The sequence below is a fragment of the Lytechinus variegatus genome, chromosome 19 (assembly GCF_018143015.1).
Source record: "Lytechinus variegatus isolate NC3 chromosome 19, Lvar_3.0, whole genome shotgun sequence".
In the NCBI taxonomy this organism is placed as follows: Eukaryota; Metazoa; Echinodermata; class Echinoidea; order Temnopleuroida; family Toxopneustidae; genus Lytechinus; species Lytechinus variegatus.
The window spans coordinates 15,634,546-15,653,344 of record NC_054758.1 but is presented as its reverse complement, the minus strand read 5'-3'; the positions used below and the strand labels follow the sequence as shown (position 1 = coordinate 15,653,344).

The window sequence follows — 18,799 nt, the reverse complement described above, 5'->3', positions numbered from 1 at the left end:
CTGATATGTAAAGTTTGTATGATATGTGTCAAAATGGAGTCTTCAAATAAAAATAAAAAATATCCTCAATACAGGGCACTAACTTTCCAATAGGACAACTTTAAAAATCCCTGCTAAAATACCTTTACCATATTGTGATGTTCAATAATACTCAAAGCGTTGTTGTGTAGAGGTTATGACTCCCGCCTTGTAATCAAATCAAAAGTGCTTGAATCCCACTATGGCCTAACACCCTTTGGCAAAGCGTCAATCCTCACTTTGCCACTCTCCACCCAGGTGTTAAATGGGTACCTGGTATGATGCAAAAGCCATATGTAGTAGGCCTAGCAAATGAATCTTAGAACTCTTGTTGGAATGCTCCCCAGGGAGTGGAGAAAATGCATACATTGTATGTGAGCATGCCAGGATCCGCTGACCGGGGTAATAATATATCCATAAAGCGCTTAGAGACATTGTTCTAATGTATCGAGTGCTATTAAAAAGAGCGGAGTATTATTATCATTACTTCATTCACATTACTGAGCCTTTATCAAAGGCTTTAACTTAAAGAAATTTTTCATTTTTGTAGAAGAAAAAAGACTGTGCAACCCGGACCCATTTCAACAGCTAAAAAGTACACTTACACACCAAATTTTACTTTGCCCAGCCTCCGGCAATCGCCTGAGTGCAATTCAATAGGGATTATGTACAATAATAACAACAGAGCAAGATGTATTTTCTACATTTCATGCAAAGCGAGTGCAAATCATATTTTGCATTGTGTAGGACTCAAGTTAGAATAGCACAATAGTATTATGACAGGGAAAGAATGCGCTGTGCAAACTTGTCAGGGGGAAGTTGAATGATGCCTTTCGTGGCTTTTGTTGTCCTATGGTTTGAAGTCAAATAGAAATGGGTAAATGTGCTTGGACTTTGGCTTTGACAGCATTTAGACAGAGAGAGATGGGTGGAAAGTACAGAAAGGGAGGAAGGGAATGAAGGATAGAAAAAGAGATACAAGAGAAAAGAAAATGAAAAGAGAGGGAGATAGAACTTAGAAGGGGGGTTGAAGAGAAAGAAATAGAGAGGAAAAACAGAGTGGAACAATTGTCTTGATAGAAAACAGAAAGTGTGATGCCACAAAAGGATGGGAGATGAAGAGAAGAGAAGAAAAAGAGAGGGAGATAAAACTTAGAAGGGGGGTTGAAGAGAAAGAAGTAGAGAGGAGAAACTGAGAGGAACTTATTGAATAAAAAAACAGAGAGAAAGAGTGATGTCACAAAAGGATGAGAGATAAAATGAAATAGGGAGGAAAAGGAGAGAGAGGTGTAAAGAAAGGGAGATACAGAGACAAAGAGAGAGATGGAGAGAAAGAGGAGAAAGAAATATGTATGGGTTATTAGGAGAGAGAAGGGGACAAGAATAAAAAGAATATGGAGACAGAATTTATAGGAATCAAAAGAAAGAGATAGAGAGGGGAAGGGAAAAAGAAAAAAAAACATACAAGATATTCAAGGAAGAGAGGCAAAAAATAAGAGACAGGAGAGAAGAACAACTTTAATGGAGTGACTAGTGTGGAAGATTCATCCATCAACTTCTGAGCTTCATCATTCCTATAGACTCAACACTGGGGACCGCCACATTGTACACATTCACTTGAAGGCAAGAAACATTAGTAACACCAAAAACTGGTGGGAACATTTGGGGTAGAATAATTTTTTTTTAGTTTGAATTTATGTGAGTGAATGATCAAGCTGACATTTCTCACATCCTGTCGGAAAATATCACAATCACATGAATAGCATTATTCTACAACGTGGACTACATCACTCATGCATGTCTTGTGCTTTATCCTATCCCGGAAAGGAAATTTTGGAAATTCCATCTTTTAAGCAATCTCTGTGGTTTCTGCACATGTAGGAACTATGTATTAGGGCGGTCTTATTTGTAGAAAGGCAATGTGTTATCAGAATGACTGGGCAAATCACACCTTTCGCACATGGTAAACTGCCAATTCGTTTATTGCCAACTCACATGGTCTACCTTCATTCAGTCAAATGCCATTCCATCCATCAACATTTCACATAAGAGCCATTTGGTCCAATAACCATTTGGAGAAATAATAAATTGTCTAATCCCAAGTTCGTCTATGAGTATTTCCTCTTAACCAATTGGTTAACGACCCATTTTGTTTTCAATCATTTCTTCCGATTAACACATGGTCCAATTAGACCAAATGGTACATTGACTGAATGGCTATTGGACCAAGTGGTTATTAGACGAAATGGTGAGTGGACGAAATGGCAATTACACCATGTGGATAGTGGACAAACTGATGGTAGACCAAATGATAGAAGACAAGTTGGGAATTGGATGAATTGACAATGGACAATTGGAAATAAACATACACATATGGTCTTCTGCAATCATGATGGTTAGTGCATTTCATGTTTGACTTGAATCAAACATGTCAAAAAGTAATACAGTGAAACCTGTCTATAGTGACCATCCAAGCAAAACACAAAATGTGGTCTCAATAGACAGGTGACTGCTATAGATTGCTATCCACACAATCTGCCTCCATGGGAATCGATTCTAGCGGTTACTTTCTGCAAGTGGTTGCTATAGACCAGTATCATTATTTCATCTTTCACCGAATGACATATTCTGTCCATTGCACTCATAAACATTCATTATTTGGTTCTTATGACACCTAAAATGTGATTTTTTTTCCATATGAAATCCATGAATTTTGATGCAAAACATGCTCATGCAGTACGAGTTCGGTCTGTTGATTTTTACGTCATTACAACATGCGCACTGCTGGTGCATGAGCTGCAGTCTCGGTGCACGAGTGCAATGGACAAAATCGTATGGATCCAAAATTGCAGGGTTGATGACATCATTGCAAAATGGGCTGAATGAACGATATCAAACAACCAATCAAATCATAAGGATCTTTCTAGGTGTCATATAATGGCCACTAACACATGTTTGACTGCATAATAGATCTTGATCAAGGCCTCAAAATTCATCTTACATACTCATTTTAAAATGATTGTTCACAAGACTGCAAAAGACATCTATCTTATCACTGTTCATTACACTGCGCAGTCAAGAGTTCATTATTTGCAGTGAACGCATGGTTGATAATGTACATTGTAACAGACAATGCATGCTGGTATCCAGATTTTAGCAATTTAAAGAGACATTTATCACAGACACCATTCTCACAACATAAAAATCATAAACCCTTGTCAAATGCCTATATAAAGAAGGGGTTAAATCATCTTAAATGAACCCCTATCACCAACCCACTTTTTTATGCCCAACCACACACTCAAGGAAATTTATGTTTTAATCATATTGTATTAAAATTATATATTACATTTCAAATATTGAAGAAAAAAACATACTATGGGAACTGAGTTTGGACCAAGAGGTCATTTTTTTGTCACTACCAGGAAAGGACGAGATAAAGAAATCTGTTCAATATATCACCTCCATTTTGGGGCACTTGAGGTCTAGCAATTTCAAGCAGAATTCATGTTGATATGATATATTTCGAGACAAGATGAATAGCTTATGTCTCACAATTGTGGCACATAACCTCATAAAATCAGATCAACCTCGAAATTTGATGTATTATTCCATAAAGAAATTAAAGATAGACACTGTTCTCATTACAAGCCTAAAAACTGGTTTATTGGAAACCGGTTAAGGAAACCAGTTTTGAAGATCGCTTTGCTAGCGTTCCAATTTGATCACCCGAAAGTGGTGTTCAAAACAAATTCACAAAAAGCAATCTTGTTGATATGGGTACGCTCTCAGTTTCGCATGAAATTTGAAACCGCAGCGTAGGCATTCTCCACACAACATGTGGGAACATGAAACCACTTCATCGTGAGTTGGTTTTCTGAACCAGTTTGGAAGATCGCTTCTGAGACCCCTTCGACTGTTCTCATTACACGTTCAACTAGTTTCCAGTAAACTGGTTTTAAGGACAGAAATGAGAAAGGGGTCATAGATTGTAAACAACAGGCATCCTTGAGTCTGGCTATCATGCATCATTCATACATGACCCAGTTATTTGGAAATGGCAATAAATTAAAAGAGATGTCCACCATGAATCAAGGTGGTTTTGATAACAATAAAAATTATGAAAAACATATTAATGGAAGTCTGATGAAAGTAAATGAAGAATGAATATCGAAGTAATGAACTATTAGGATTTTGTAATGTCTTCCACAATATCAGATATATGGTTCATGAACTGTCAATGGTTTGTGATGACTAAATTTGGTCTACTAGCTGTACAGTCTACACTTAACATGGTCTAATACCCACACAATCTAATTCTTTTAACAAAGCTCACATTCTGTAAACAGTCATCACTTTTGTGTTAGACCAAATGGGTAAAGCCTAACTGAAAAGTAGACAAAAATGGGAAATGGGCTAATTGGCAATTAAACCAAAAGGTACTCGATGACATGAGTGCAGATGAAGGATTAGAACAAGTAGGATCAGATCAAGCAGAATTAGACCAAGAAGGATTAGACCAAGTGGGATAAGACCAAGCAAGATTAGACCAGATGGGATTAGACCAAGCAAGGTTAGGCAAGTAGAATTAGACCAAGCAAGATTAGACCAAATCGGATTAGACAAAGTAGGATTAGATCAATTAGGATTAGACAACGAAGGATTAGACCAAGTAGGGATTAGACGAAATAGGGATTAGACCAAGTAGGTTTAGACCAAATAGGATTAGACAAAGTAGAATTTAGATAAAGTAGGGATTAGACGAAGTAGGGATTAGACAAAGTAGGGATTAGACCAAGTAGGTTTAGACCAAGCAGGATTTAGACCAAGCAGGAATTAGACCAAGTGGGGCATGACCAAAGGAGAAGAAGTTGAAGCATCTGTAGACCAGTCACTAATTTATGATCAAGTGGGTTTAAGACGAAATAGAAAAGCCTAAATCCTTTTTTGGGAATGTCAATTAGATCAAATGGTTCATAGATCATATGGACTGGTTGTAGACAAGTTAAGATAAGTCCATGTGGTATGAGACCAGAGGGAATGCATAAACGAGAGAAGACCAATTCCCAAGTTATTACTTTTTTCATACGTGTGAGTGTGTTTTAAATGTTCCTCAATAAAGTTCAGTGATCAGACACCAGTCTCAAATCACCTTGTGTGATGATTGTGAATGTAAAGAGATTAAATTTAAACGGACAATGCTTCCTTCATGGCCCGGAGCATGAGCTAGTTTCGCACGTCATGTTGAGTCACGCATGTTTCAATTCAAAGTCTTCAGAATTCTCAGCACACTTTGACCCTGTTCTCATCCACTTTCCAGAACTGGTTTCCCTGAAAACCAGGTTAGGAGAATAGAGTTTAGGCAGTAACCCACCAGGACCAAATGAGACACTTCAGCCATTTTTTTCATCATTATTACTATAAATGTCACAGAAACAGTTTGTCTGCTGATGCACTGCAGACTTTGGCCAGATAAAGCAAGCTTGAAAACCTCTTGGACTATTGGTTTGAAACATTTGAATGATTTAGATTATTAAGTTATAATATTTTTTACAAAGCGAGTATCACAAAGATGTCTCTAAGCACTTTTGAAAATAGGTGAAATGACAAATAATTTCAGCCAAAAATTAATCACTCATGCAAAGGTATAAATGTTGATTGATTAGGTTTTTGACATGGATATTACTTTGTTTTTTGAGTCTGCTTGTTTCATACAATGACGTAGATCATTCAAGATTAGAGGAGGACCATGAGATCGGATATAGTGGCAGGAGCCAGTAGGCGGTGCTGCACCATCCCGAGTTTGCTCAATCTCGAGATTTTAGCCCAATCAGCCCTCTTCGCGATTAATCTCGAGATTCAAAAAACCCCGTCTCCACCATCGCAAGAAGAGCGATTCTTGCTCGAGCGAGGCAAACGAAATGCTATGCTCACATTTTGCGAAGGAATAAGACGACACTGCTGTCAGTATTGTTATTGACTACGACCATCGTTGATAATGAGCGCCTCCCCCATATTGGTCTGGTCTCTCCCAAAATCCATTCACGGGGGGGCGGGGGACACCATCGTTGCTGATTGGGGAATTGATGAATGCTATTCGCGATAAAGTTGACTTTCGCATGCGTTTGGTACAATCGCGATGTGTTTATGTTTTGACCAAGGCGGAAATGGAACGCGAATTGCATTATGGACTGAAAGTCATGAATAAATTAACCCAAGTCCAAACCCGAGTGCGTCTGCACCTACGAATTAGCGGGATAATTCGTAAATAGCGCGCTATTTTGCAAATAAACCCGAGTTGACTTGGGATTGCAATCTCGAGATTAATCCTACGAACTAGCGCGATAATTGCGTCTGCATTACAAACAATCTCGAGATTTTTCAGATCGGGATAATTTGCCGGATCAGAAATAGCGCGCTAATTTGAAAACTCGGGATGGTGCAGACGGCCCTATTGAGAGTTATGCATGAGTGCAAAAGGCAAGGGGGGTAGTATTTCAGTATTAACTTTCAAAGATAAACAGGAGATGACTTCTTATCAGGTAAGCAAGAGGAGCTTGAAATTAATTCACTCCTGGACCCTTGGCATATGAAGCATATTGAACATTTATTCCAGTGAAAAGGGTTCAAAAGACACAAACTCACACGCCAAGATATTCTAAAAAGACCATGATAAGAGAGATTCTCAAAATACTAAATAATCAAGTATCCATCTTCCTTAGACTTCGTAACTTAGGATCCACATAGAGTCAGGGGCATGGCCTGCAAAAATATGGCCTCTTGGTCTGCCTTGGAACCATATGTCGCAAATACCATAATGAGAATTGAACTTCATTGCTTTGATTCACTTGAATAACACTTATATGATTGAAACATGAAATGTGACTGAGTTTGAAATATCTTCATATTTCTTCAGCTTTATTTTATCTGAACTTGTATGCCAGAAATAATATTTTGAGAATCTGTCACCCTATGGTCTTTTTAGAATGCCTGATGCTTCTTTTGTGAATAACCTGCTTTCGTTTGAGACCCCTTGGCAGAATTATCCTGCTGATAACCTGAAATTTTCTTCTTGAAAGGAAGGGCACGTATGAATGCTTTTTAGTCTCTTTTCTTTACCAATACCATCAGTCAAGTGGGGAAAAAATAAAATCCCCTTCTATTCTGCATGCTTTAGAAATCAACGATCTCCTTGATAATGTGGGCCTCTCGAGTTTGTGTCTATTGAACTCTTAACACCTGAATAAATCACCCAAATGATTCATATTCTAAGGGTCTGGGAACAGATTAATTTTAAGATCCTCTTGCTCAACGTCCAATGCTTGATAGAATCAAGTTTGGTATCTCTCCTTCAGGCAAACACTAATATTCGTGTCACACGGCCTGGGATATTCTTACCTGAGGAGGTCGAGGAATGCATCTAAGGTCGTTAGCTCCTTCACTTGGTTACCGTCTCCGAGGTTCTTCTTGATGTTCTCTCTTCCGGGGCGGATGGCGACCACCAGGATAATTCCAATAATGACAGCGATGCAGGTCGTGCAGAAGTAGTACAACAGCGCCCTCCCGCCCAACTTTCCACTCGATCTGGCGTCGAGGCCGGTTAGACCTGGATAGGGTGTTGATGACAAAGACGATAAACGAGTACATTTGTCCCTCATTAGCATTTTCCACAAGACCACAATATGTTGATAGTGAGGAGTCGAAATAGCTTGGGCTTCATAATCAAAATTTCAGTAAATGATTCATCTGAAATAGTAACTCCTCCTCTTGACCCTCATATATATATATATATATATATGACTGAGAGACTCAATGGCATTTTCAAGCTAAAACACTGGCCATCAAGCACAAATGTGTTGTAAGGCCATTTATCCATTATTGCTTGAACAATTGTAACAGAAACCATGCAAGATATTGATTGTTATGAATGTTATGCAAAATTGTTTGAATTCTCAAGCTTAAACACTCACTGGCCACCAAGCAGATAGGAGCAATGGCAATCCATTCATGTTATTCCTCGTACAAAATGCATAAAGGGATGCTGAGGCTACAGGCCAAAGATGGTTGGGATAATGAATCGCAACATTTTCTGAGAACGTCCCATGAGATATTTTAGTAAGAGTGCAAGGAAAACATACTATAAAGAAATCAATTCGGTAAATTGCCAATGCGTCCACTCACCACATGGTCTACCTTCGTTTAGACTAATGCCATTCCATCCATCAACATTTCATCTTAAACCCATATGGTCCAATAACTATTGAGTCCAATCATCAATTCGTCTAATCACCAGTTCGTCTATGACCACTTCATCTCATAACCAGTTGGTCTGATACCCATTTTATTTTCATTTGTTTTGCTCAATTAACACAGAGTACAATTAGACCAAATGGTATATGGACTGAATGGCGAATGGACCAACTAGTTATTAGACGAAATGACAATTAGACGATGTGGATAGTGGAAGAACTGATGGTAGACAAAATTCTAGCAGACAAGTTGGTAATTGGACGTATTGGCATTAGACCAATTGGAAATAAACCATCAAATCATATTCAACAGAATCAGAAAAAAACCCACCTGTAATCAAGCTGGAGACAATAAGGGGTAGGATAAGCATCTTCAGGAGCCTCATGAGGACATCCCCTGGGAATCCAATCAGAAGGATGGCATCTTTAGAAGGTTCTGCTGCCCTAAGCCCCATCCCCAGGAAGACTCCAACAAATACTGACACTACCGTGAAGATGATGAGGAGGTTCCGCTTGAACCAGACCTTGGTCCTCTCCTTCCAGTCCCGGTTCCGTGGCCTCAGAGTGTACTCCTGCTTCCCGCTCTCCACTTCGCATGCGTCGACGTCGCCCATGGTGCTGTTGGTTGTCTGTGGTGTTCTTGCAATCTTGTTGATGCTGCTGTCAGTGCTCTATTGCCTGAGTGGAACAAACCAGAGGAAAATTAGAACCTAATCCTATTAAATTGTCTCAAGAAATATGATGCTTGGTACGTAATAAGAAGCAGTTTTACACTTGATCTGCAGAATAAGCTTGAAATATAAAGAACACTGCAGTACATGAGGGTGATCCTACCTATTCAATAATGCATTATCTACAAAACGCGCTATTGGTGGTGAATTTAAGTGCAATCTATAGTCAGACTCAATTCTTGGGACACCCCAGAATCAATATCATAAAATCTACCACTCCTGCTCATAGAAAAGACACTGCTTTGGATGAAAACCACCCTGAACCCAGCTGGACAAACTGCAGTAGAATTTCTGCAAGTGCAAGACTTCAATAAAATCAACTCTTCTGGAAAAAATCCTCCTCACATGCTTATGATTCCCTTTAAATCTGAAGCTGGTGATAGGCTAAGAGAGTCGACCTTGGAGCTGGGTTCAGCTCAGAGAACACAAAACTTCTCGTGGGGAGCAACACAGCAACCCTTCACACCTTGTCTGCTCCAGAGATAGGGTATGTCCCCATTAGCCCGAACAAACACGTTCCTAATAGCTAACCCTGAGATAATACACAAAATTTGAAATTTCTCTACCATTTCAATGAAAACAACAACCTTGTACATTTTGGTTGATTAAATCTGTCCCATTCTAGAGGTGTATGATCCTTATTAAAAGCCAGGCAGTACTTTATCAGTAGATGACAATGGTAGAACATTTTGCTACATATAGGAAGCGGGTTGTACCGCTATCAAGGTGGTTACATGACATTTGCTATGGCAACAATTGCTCCCCTATAAATTCCACACACGGTGACTAACATTAACCACCGATTTAACATTATACCCTGCCCTAAACCCGACCCTTAATCTTACATAAACCCTTATTGAAACCCTAAACTTAACCCTCCATCGTGGAAAAAATAAAGCCTAGAACAAATGTTGCACAAGCAAATGTCTTGTCACCTTCAACATAAATAGGTCGTTAACACATCATAACGTGATTAAATATTATGGCCCGTAAGATAGTGAAACAAGGATACAAATCTAATACTCAAGAATTATTTTATCAATACAATGTCTTGTCAAATATTGTTTCTATTGTGCAACAACTGTACATTTTGTTATTCTAAAACATTTCTTTGATACCAATCACAGGTTAAAAAAAGGCTAGAAAATTCATGGGGTATCATATACTTAAGATCTATAGGGTAGTGATGTCCAAATTTGCTCTTAATGCTTGATCACCCATGCTTGATTTGATTAATTTCATTTTCACGCAATATATAAAAGTAAGCTAACCAGTGTAGAAATTCACTACAATTAGTGTCAAAGTACTTTGCTCAAACCCTTTCAGCTATTAAATGAAAAGACGGGGAGTTAGTGTTTTTTTTCCAGTGATCACTCAAAGGTTAATATTCAGAAGTGAGGTTTTACTTAAACTCAGGTTTAAAGTTGTGGTTTAAGTATGGAGAGCCAATTGTTACATAAATCACTAACAGTAGAGATATCATACTTCAGCTCATTTGGCTCTCAAATCACTCATAATTGTCTCGGAAGTATAAAAAGATTATTGTTTTCACCATCGATGAATCAGGAGAGAGCACAGTAAACATGAGAAATATACAACTTAATAAAAAAAATTGATACTTTTGGCTTCACATACTTAGACCACAACTTTAAACCTGAGTTTAAGTTAAATCCGACTTCAGAATATGGGCCAAAATGTTTTAGGACAGTGAAGACCCATCTCCGTCTGGCCCAGACTAAACAGATCATTCCCATCGTGATTTGAAGAAGATACGTCACATCAAATCACTAAGCCAGGCTGTGATGTGTGAAGTCTTAATAGGATACGAAGGTCTTCAATAATTCCTATAAACAATCGTCTTATTTCTTCAGCTGGTTACTGGTACATGAAGTTTTATCTTGTCTTATCCCTTTCGTTTCACCTCTGAAACCAATTTGGGGCGATGTTTATGCTCCAGATTTGAAGGTAGAACGAACGCAAGGATGCGATATGAGCTCCATTATCCATTTCTTCTATAATCTACCGAAAATCTGCAGGGAAAGTTCTTTACAGAAAACTGTCCTCAGATTTAAAGAAAATGATATGTGTCTGTAATTTATTCCCTCACGTTCACAGTAATCCCCCTCCGACATCGGTCTGGATGTACATGTATATGTGATTTTTATTTTTACTTGACAAGGGAAGCGTTTCAAAGGATTGGTTAAAAGACCCATGCTCATGCGTATGTATAGGGATATAGTTGAAATCCCTCAATGTCCTACCCCCCCCCTGTTGAATCAACATTTATGGAGTTTGCAAAGAATCAAACAACTTGCAAATGGACCTAGGCCCTTGCAAAAGATCTGTCCCTGAATGGAACTCCCGAACCAAGTAGTCAATGCAGTTTTGCTTGACAATGGCGGTTTCCAAAATCTCCCCTCATTCCTCCTCATACCGGGCACAAATGTAATTTCATCTCCATCATAGGCTGCAAGTGGCTACAAGAGAAGAACCGCATCATAAGCATCTCTAAATACCCCCCCCAAAAAAAAAAATGTATTGAAACTTAATGAATGCAATACGATCTTGTCAAATTCTAAATATCCTAAAATTCTAGCAACATATGGTTGGCTGGTTCTGGCTGGATCTACATTTGAAACTAGATGAAACCATTTTCTTCGTTCAAAACTAAAGGCCATCTAGCACCATTCTGGCGTGCAGACACAGAACCTACAGGTTGCACGGGCCTATTCACATTGGGAAGGCAAAAGATACTCATTCCAGCCAACCCATTCTCATTTTTTTTAATTTTGATATGGCTGATTGACAAGGTGTATGAATGTGATTGTCCATCTACCGCTGCTTCTATTTTTGGTAATTACTGAACTTCATTTTCCCAAATTGGGAAGATATATCACCAACTTTGGAACTATATTTTGACTGGGGGAAGGATGAGGGCTATTTTACTGTTCCAGGTGATAAATTTGATCCCTAAGAAGATTGCTTTATAAAAGCCTATTTTATTTTTAAAATGAACCGGTCCAGGGAACTTTTTTCTAGTCAGATATGGATTGTCAGATATATATCCTATCCACTGCTAGAAAACATGTGACCCCTGAATTTTATCTGAATTTTTAATGATTTTTTTAAAAGTGCCATTTTATCACAAGAGTCTACAGGGAAATGTTTTAGGCCTGTGATACCTATACCTGAATGATGGGCAGTACAACCTGCTGGGTCGTGACCTTGAGTTTGATGAGGGCAATATGAACACATCTAGACATTCCTAATTCAAGTTCTAATTTCACTTCCGTTTGAACCACATATTAGGGCCAATGAAACATTTGAAAATGTGTTCGAGCATGTTAGTCCATGATGTGATTAACTTAATGACATCAGGATATTGCGATGTCTAATGTCTTGGCGCAGTATCCGAAAACTTGTAACATGAAAAAGCAGATATGGGGTGGAGCCAATGGAATTTCTTTGGCTAGAATCGCAAACAACAATCACCAATCACAAACCCCTAAATTGGTTGTTTTAGGAGAGCATTGAATCACATTCTTTCCTCTTGCTTTAATCACATTCTTTCATAGGTCCTTGGTTTAATCACATCCACCACAGATTTTACATAGGTGGATGTGACCCCCTCAAAATAGGTCAACCTTGGACTTGGAGTGTACATGTCTGCACTAGGAAAAGAGATCTTTCTATTGCTTTTGATTGACTGAAAGAACTAGAACATTATGAATGTCTCTTTCAAGATATGGGAATTCTTACCAAAAGTGCAGTTTTTGGTGCTGTCCCATGCCCCAACTTCCTGCACACTTCCGAAAAAATGCACTTTTTGCATCACATTATCAGGCCAAATTGGCTCATTATCAAGATGGCCTAAATACAGACTCAGATTTTAACTGGAGAAAATCATTCATGAATCCATGAAATGGTAAGTTTATTCTTTTTAACTGAAGAAAATCATTCATGAATCCATGAAATAGTAAGTTTAATCTTTTTAACTGAAGAAAATCATTCATGAATCCATGAAATATTAAGTTTTATACAAGGAAAAAGAGTAACAATATTAACATCTTTTCGTTCCTATTTTTTTTCCCCTTTTTTTCATTTTCTTCCCCTATTTTTGTCATTGCCTGAAAGTCCATAGGGGCCAATTACCCCTTATGCCCCACCCTTGCAAATAAGTATTGAGATAATGAAAGCTCATCAAATTTCAATGCCATACCCAGTGGTTTTCCAATGGCTCCCTACAACATGATCTAATTTGAATCATGATGGAGTTATAAGCTAGTAATTCTATAGGTGCATTCAGACCCCCTCAAATTTTGAGAATAGGTGTACCTAGGATTCTCTGATCAGGAAATTTACCCTTATCTGCCAAATCAGAAAAGTATGAGGTATTTTTGCCAATGTGAAAGCAAAACATTCATTAAAGAAGAATGAAACCTTTGGAACAAGTGAGCTTGTGTCGAAAAAGAATAAGAACAAAGAAAATATGAGAAAAATCAGACAAATAATGAGAAACTTATGAGCATTTGAATATTGCAATCAATAATGCTATGGAGATCCTCCCATTGGCAATGTGTGGTGTCACATGTGAACAACTTTCCCTTTGATGGACTATAGGCTACCCTAAAAATGTCTCTTTTTGCTTTTTCTTATGGTGATACAAACTCTTTATCCATGATGTATTCTTTAAAAACCTGTATTACATGCCCTCCTATAGAAAGAACACATGATCTACTGATGTGATAAAAGAGGCAATTTAAGTGAAATATATACTACATTAATGTGGAGAGTTGTTCACAAGTGACATCACACATCTTTGTCGCATTGCCAATTTGAGTATCTCCATAGCATTAGTGATCGCAATATTCAAATGCTCATAACTTTCTTATTATTTGTCAAATTTCTCTCAAACTTTCATTGATCTGTTTCTTTAATTTTTCTGTTTTCACACAAGCTATCTTGTTCCAAAGGTTTCATTTTCTTTTAATATCTATGAAAGAAAGAAAATACCTGCTACATAGTGGGTGCTTAGTCTGCAGGCGAACTGAACTTTGATCAACAAGTGTGCCTCCGCGCAAAGACTATAATACCCTTTTTACACAGGCTAAAATTTCCTTAACCCCGTACTATAGGTGGGGCTAAATGGCAATTTAGCCCCACCTATAGTACGGGGTTAAGCTTAGCCCACTTTCTTTTTACACAGCATTTTTGCAAAGTGGGCTAACCCCACCTATAGTACGGGATTATTTGGCCCTGCAAAAAAGCAGGGTTATCCCACCAATTGCGGTGCTAAGAGCAATAGTACGGGGTTAAGATCGCATGTGTAAAACGAAAGTGGGCTAAGCTTAACCCCGTACTATAGGTGGGGCTAAATAGTGAAGTACTTGTACTACGAATGATCGACAAAAACCACTAGTCCGGGGTTAGCGAGTTTCGTGTGTGAAAAGCAAGCATTCCTTATCCGGGGTTAGCAATAACAATTTGGCATGTGTGAAAAGGAAAAAAAATAGTACGGGGTTAAGGATAGTACAGGGTTAGCGATAGTCCGGGGTTAAGAAAATCCTGTGTAAAAAGGGTATGACACATACAAAACTTGCTGTTCCAATACAGGCATGAGTAGGCTGCACATTCAGACCCTTAACTCGAGTGAAGTGTTTGCCCGGCAGACTAGTGGGTGCTTGCTGAAATTTGTCCAAGGTCATGGGTATTTTCGGCAGTGTGAAAGCAAATCACGAAAACTTTCTCAAACCAGTGGGTAGTCAAGTACAAGTGCCGTGGGCTGCTTACTGCAGAGCTTCCAACCAGAAAAAGAACATTTCAGTATTTTTAAAGCTGAAAATCAGTTTTCGGTGAGGAAATCAGTATTTTCAAAGAATACCATATAGGAACACATGTAAAGCTGAAACTTAAGACATCAGTATTTTACATTAAACTATCAGTATTCTTCTCATTTTCCAGTACTAAATACTGAAAATCAGTACTACTTGGCAGCTCTGTAATACCGTTACACCCTACCGGCTTATCACACAATACTGTGCATGCCCGTTACTTCTAGAACTTACCCCTAATGGGTCTCTTTGGGTCAGTGTGAATGCAAAGATTATCGGGTATTTCGAGGCCTGAACATGTTCTTGCAATTCAACAGGAATTCTACTAATCTTGTTGGTCTGAATACACCTCATGTTTGAACGAGAAATGTGAGCTTAACAAGACAACCAGAGCTATTTCCGTAACAGCATGGGGTTAATACAGAAACATTAGTAGTAAAACAATGTGTCAAGGAAATTTGATTTGATGGGAGGAAGGAGGAGAAAATGAGAAAAAGCAACATGAAATGAAAGATAGAAACAGAGTAGAACACAACAGGAATTTATTTGAGGCTATAGAAGACCATGAAAATGACTCGAGAGTCTTGCTGTTGGCAACATACTGTATAGGCCACAGGAGTTTATATGGAGAAAAAGAATGGCCCAGTGGGCAACTCATCACATGGTCTACCTTCATTTAGTCTAATGCCATTCCGTCCATCAACATTTCGTCTAACAGCCATTTGGTCCAATAACCATTTGGCCCAATCATCACTTCATCCATTACCATTTTGTCTTATAACCAGTTGGTCTAAAACCCATTTTCTGTTCATTCAGTTCGCTCAATTAACACTTTATCCAATTAAACCATGTGGTATATGGACTACATGGCAATTGGACCAACTGGTTATTAGACAAAATGGTGAGTGGGCGAAAAAGCAATTAGACCATGTGGATAGTGGACGAATTGATGATAGACCAAATGATGGTAGATGGGTTGGCAATTGGACAAACTGCCAATAGACCAATTGGAAATAAGTCACGTCTTTTGGATGGTCCAGACGCAAATGATCACATTTAAGAGAATAAAAACAAATTTATGAAACTTGAAACTTGCTCCTCTGGGCATACAACAGAAAGTCTACAAGCTTCTGGCAGTGTAATAAACTTTGAAACAGCATCTCAAACAAACCACCAATTAAATGAATTACAGCAGTGACCAGGCAGGGGAGCTGATAAATGAACTCTGAATTTGACCAAAAAGGCACACTTGATGTCAAATCAAATCCATAATCACGACCTCAACCTGTGGGAGACAGATACCCCTTTCATAAACCCAATTAAAATGAATTAGGCGGCTAATAGCAGCATAATTTGGTTGTAAAATTGGAGGAGGACAAGAGTTATCCGCATTACTCTGATGCTGCTATTATCCGCATAATAGCGGCATCGGGATAAGATTTTGAGTTTATGAACGCATTTCCAAATAATGCGGATAATTGTCATGGTGCAGTCACAAGGTCACCCTTTTCCGACACAACCGCATTGCAGGGGGCGTGTCCAGTTGTCATGGCGATTATCTGCCTTTTTCAGGACGGGCGCTCGTAAAAATAATGCGGCTTATTTTCGGAGTTTGTGAACGCAATTTTTATTGAATTATCCGCATTACTCTTAGGCGGCTAATTGGAGGATAGGTTTATGAAAAGGGTAAGAGGTTAATCAGCCCTCCTTGTTCAGAGCTTTCTGTTGCTAGGCAACCCCATCCTCCAGGGGTAATAGCTTGGATGGAAGCATTTTCAAACTGCAAGAACATGAAGAATGTTCTGGTTAAAGAGTGCAAATTCCTTGAATACAGAATCTTTTCACACGCCAAGTTTGGCAGATTGGCACAAAATGATAATTCCTTGAGAGGATTAGAGCTGTGAATCATCTATTGTAGTCTGGTAGAAGTTATGTTATAAATATGAATATAGTAGCCATTAAAATATAAGGAAATATTTCATGCAAAGTTAAACCAGAGTTTTTAACTGAATTATTTGCTCTTGGCCAATCAGAGACAAGGATTTCAGTAGCTTTTAACATTTGTCATTGGCCATTTGTTTTTTGAAAAGCCCTCCAGATGCTTCCCAAGGTAGCTGTATACCTATTGCCTTTTCACAAACAAAGTATGCCTTTTTCATGGACTTTTTCTGTAGAAGAATTCACGAAAGGGTTCATCAAAATGGTTTTGACGTAAATATTTTGGTCAAGTGTAATTGACCCTTTATTAGGCCCTAGTGAAATGTAAGACAAGGTCATCGATTAGTGAGGTCAATGTGCTGCAGAATCTGGTCAACAAATGACCGAGCCAATAATGCCCAACTTTTAACAATTTCTTTTATTTTGAAATATAAGATATTCTCATTTTCGTAGACTACATAAGTCATAAAAGGAGTTATTGAATGACTCATGATTCCAAGGTGCGTGGAGTCAATTCATGTTTTACCTGATACTGTGATAGGAATAAAATAACCTTGAAATTATTCATATCTCATGAAAATTGTGACTGTGTGAGGTCCCTCAATTGCAGAGAGTCTGCACATAATTATTTTGTGAAAATAGGAAAAACTGAAAAAAAAACCTTTATTTTGCAACTGATTTTGATGAATCTCCAGCATTATGCTCATTTCCATTTTCTCTCAATATTCAAATCCATCTGATGAGATGGACTTGGCAAATCTTTAGAATGGAATATCCTTGTATTTCCCTAATAGGTTCTAGAATGCGATGACGGGGCTAACCCGTGTCCAACCACCCAACCCCCCCCCCCCAAAAAAAAGGAAAACAATCCACACGGACGTGTCTTTTGAAATGAAGAAGGTGAGACCAGTCACATACCATTCTTGATAGAATGTAAACAAAATATCATAAAACAGACATATGAACTGTCAGAATCCAAATCATATCGGTGTGCGCAGTGATTGGGTCGCTAAGTCAACAGTACTCCTTGACAACCTGACTTCCATTTCAAGTTCATGGAAAATATTTTGATTGAGAGGAATTTCTAAAAATTATTTTGCAAAGTCTTTTGAGTAAAGACAGTGTTAGAACTGGTCAATGTCTGGTGGTGATAATCATGTAGTTTCACAAAAAAATTATAATCAGCCACTCTTTAAAAGATAAATGAAAGTATTTGCAGTCAACACTGATTTCACTAGAAAGTGTGTAAAACCAGGCTTAATTGTCACTATACCATGGAGGATCTAGATCTGGTACAGTTACATTAACTGAACTTTGTGAAATCTTGAAATCTATGCTGAAAAATGTTCACACTGAAGACACCAAAACAGATAAGCGCACGTGGGACAGTGTATTATTATTGCTTTGAACTTCGGCCAGACGCTTGGCACGAATCCTGTGCCTATTTGGTAATTTCTCAGCAATTACACAATTTCTTCCAGAATCCTTTGGCACATATTTTCTTATTTATACAAACAGTCACTTTAGGTGGTTTCAGACCGCCTCGAAGTTCGCCAGTTCCAGGTATTCTCTGATCGGGAAATTTACCCCGATCAGAAAATACCAGGTATTTTGGTAATGTGAAAGCAAACTACGCGTAATTTCCCCGAAAGAAAATACCCGCTAAATAGTAGGTACTTGGCGAAATTACGAGAACTTTCATGGGGATTTTTCCAAGGTCGCAGGTATTTTGGCGATGTGAAAGCAAATTACGGGAACTTTTATCCCAGCGTGTCGTTGGGCGCGGCGGCGTGGGTGGCTGCTGGGCAAGTGATTTTGAATCTCCCGCCTTGCCTGCTTATCAGACCACACTGCGCATGCTCGTAACTTCGGGAACTTATCCTGAAGGATGTGTTTCGGGGCGGTGTGAATGCAGGAATAATTAACGGGTATTTTTTAGCCTTAAAAAGTTCTCGTAATTTAACGGGGATTCTTGTGATCGAGACGGTTTGAAACCGCCTTTTGGTGGTCATTTCATTGGATTCTGTACAAC

The 18,799-nt window shown here is 38.5% G+C and overlaps 1 protein-coding gene across 2 annotated transcripts in view; it reads right to left on the bottom strand.

Moving 5' to 3' along the window:
* Positions 1-18,799, bottom strand: part of LOC121405965 (excitatory amino acid transporter-like) — a 73,521-nt gene that overhangs the window by 21,289 nt on the left and 33,433 nt on the right. For both annotated transcript variants that reach the window (XM_041596962.1, XM_041596963.1), the window contains exons 3-4: positions 8,599-8,945; positions 7,417-7,624 (exon numbers count right to left, since the gene is read on the bottom strand). In XM_041596962.1, the coding sequence (XP_041452896.1) occupies positions 7,417-7,624; positions 8,599-8,881 (491 nt within the window). In that variant the 5' untranslated portion in view covers positions 8,882-8,945. The remainder of the gene's footprint in view (positions 1-7,416; positions 7,625-8,598; positions 8,946-18,799) is intronic.